Here is a 2,420-nt window from a genome sequence, read left to right on the forward strand (position 1 = left end):
ACCCTATAGTCATCAACTTTGATTTTTATTTTCACTAAATTTGGTCTCTACATCCTATAGTCACCAACTTTGACTTTTTTTCACTAAATTTTCATACTAAAGACAATTTGGCAAAAAATTTTGGATGCAGAGTAGTGACAAGTGTAAAATGTTCAAGTGGTCGTTTGTCTTTGTAGCTATTATAATCGAGTGTTTTGACTTTTATTAATGATATTTCTATTGTTTTAAAAAAAAGGTTGATGTGAATTTAACAACTTCCAAGAAAAACTTGCATAATGAATGACGGTAGCAGCCTCGTAGGAGGAAAGTTCAATCGAACATTCTCTCGTCTAATTAGAACCCAAAAATTGACTGAAATCTAGCAGTTTAAAAGCACCTTCACTTGATGAAAAATTAAAGACCAGACTTGAACACTCTGATAAAAAAACTTCAGGTAATTTCCAAAGAGAAGGAACTAAAGATGGCAAATCCTGCTTGTTCAGCCCAAATCCCAGAGGTGGTGCTTGGCTCCTCCACTGGCCCCAAGAGCATGCCTGTGCTTGCCTTTGGCACAGCAGCTAATAACTTACAGCCTATTCAGTTGAAAACAGCAGTTCTTGAGGCCATCAAGCTTGGTTACAGGCACTTTGATACAGCTGCCGTTTATGGCTCAGAGCAGCCTCTGGGTGAAGCTATCAAAGAAGCACTTAAGCTTGGCCTTGTTGCTTCCAGAGACCAACTCTTCATCACTTCAAAGCTTTGGAGCAATGATGCTCACCCTCATCATGTCATTCCTGCCCTCAAGAAATCACTTGAGTGAGTCTCAAAATCTCACAATCTCACAATCTAATTTGGTTTTTCTTTTTTTTCTTTTCTTTTCTTTCAAGCAATTGGAATTTTTGGGTGAGTGGTTTTGTTTGATCCTATAATTTTTTGTGCAGGAATCTTCAATTGGAGTACCTTGACCTGTATCTCATCCACTGGCCCATCAGTGCCAAGCCAGGAAAATTTGTGTTCCCACTGGTTGACGTTATGCCAATGGACTTCAAGGGTGTGTGGGCAGCCATGGAAGAATCTCAGAGACTTGGCCTCACCAAATCAATTGGAGTCAGCAATTTCACTTGCAAAAAGATTGAAACTTTACTCTCTCATGCTACCATTCCTCCCTCGGTCAATCAAGTAAGTCCATTTTCTTTCTATATATACATATATACATGGTTTGGTTTTTTTTTCCTTTAAAATTTGTAAAAATGAACAACCTTTCATTAATTTTGGAGTCAATGTGTAAATTATAGGTGGAGATGAGCCCATTCTGGCAACAGAAGAAGCTAAGAGACTTCTGCAAGGCCAATGGTATAGTTGTGACTGCCTTCTCTCCTTTGGGTGCCAAGGGAACCAGCTGGGGATCCAACCATGTTATGGAAAGCAAAGTGCTTCAGGATATAGCAGAGGCTCGAGGGAAAACAGTTGCTCAGGTTCTGTCACATTTGTATTGTTTATTTTCTTGAGTATCTTTCTGTCACATTCATTGTTATGTATTATATTTCAGTCAAAATTAGGAGCAGAACCCATTAATTATTTTAAAGTATAACAAACAACTTGTGACTCAGTGTGTTGGTGCTTCAACTTGGGCAGGTTTGTATTAGATGGGTATACCAGACAGGGGCAACTCTTGCTGTTAAGAGCTACAACAAGGAGAGGTTGAAGCAGAATCTGCAGGTGTTTGACTGGGAGCTATCAGAAGATGACCTTCACAAGATCAATCAAATCCCACAGCACAAAATGGTTACCAGGGGAGAACTGGTTTCGGCTGACGGACCATACAAATCCCTTGAAGAATTATGGGATGGAGAGATTTAGGCCCGAAATGAAAGCCAACCCTTGTTATGTAACATGTTTGCGTGCATGTGCATCCAAATAAAGCCGCCAGGGCCTATCTCCTAATAGGACTCTTATGATTTATGATCTATTTTCACATACCCCATCATTAGTTTCCTTGGTTTTAATAAATTATAGAAACCAAATAAAAAAGAAAGAGATTTGATGATCATTTTTACCTTCTGGATGATTAAGATAAAGTGGTTTAACAGTATCCTACACTAGCCCACCATGTCTGATTTCTTCTTGAGAAAGACCATGGAATTTGGATCATCTTTTGACAAAGAGCGGACAATGAAAAATATATTAGAAAATCTGGTTAGTCCACAAGTTGAACTCTGTTTAGAGACTTTTCCTATTGGACTTTTCTTATTGGCCTACAACTTCTATCAATTTTTTTCAGAGCGAAATTCTATAATGAGAGTGTCGTAGATAGACTACCTTGTATTGGGCCTTCATATTTTTTTTTATTTGGTTTGAGTGAGGGCCGAAGCCCAACCCTAGCATGACCAATTCCTTCTTGTATTGTTTTCTGTTTTCTTTTCTAAAATAATTCCACTATA

The 2,420-nt window shown here is 38.4% G+C and overlaps 1 protein-coding gene across 1 annotated transcript; it reads left to right on the forward strand.

Moving 5' to 3' along the window:
- On the forward strand, nucleotides 384–2,202 carry LOC18793716 (non-functional NADPH-dependent codeinone reductase 2). Its single transcript, XM_007222614.2, has 4 exons — nucleotides 384–795; nucleotides 921–1,158; nucleotides 1,275–1,454; nucleotides 1,615–2,202. The coding sequence occupies exons 1-4, from the start codon at nucleotides 461–463 to the stop codon at nucleotides 1,837–1,839; spliced, it is 978 nt and encodes a 325-aa protein (XP_007222676.1). The 5' UTR covers nucleotides 384–460; the 3' UTR covers nucleotides 1,840–2,202.

Source organism: Prunus persica, chromosome G1, assembly GCF_000346465.2.
Source record: "Prunus persica cultivar Lovell chromosome G1, Prunus_persica_NCBIv2, whole genome shotgun sequence".
Taxonomy (NCBI): domain Eukaryota; kingdom Viridiplantae; phylum Streptophyta; class Magnoliopsida; order Rosales; family Rosaceae; genus Prunus; species Prunus persica.

Bases quoted from the DNA above. Each gene is read 5' to 3' on its own strand.
- LOC18793716 (XM_007222614.2), top strand. From the start codon at position 461: ATGGCAAATCCTGCTTGTTCAGCCCAAATCCCAGAGGTGGTGCTTGGC. The intron at 796-920 runs GTGAGTCTCAAA...TTTTTTGTGCAG, and splicing joins GCCCTCAAGAAATCACTTGA to GAATCTTCAATTGGAGTACC. The intron at 1,159-1,274 runs GTAAGTCCATTT...TGTAAATTATAG, and splicing joins TTCCTCCCTCGGTCAATCAA to GTGGAGATGAGCCCATTCTG.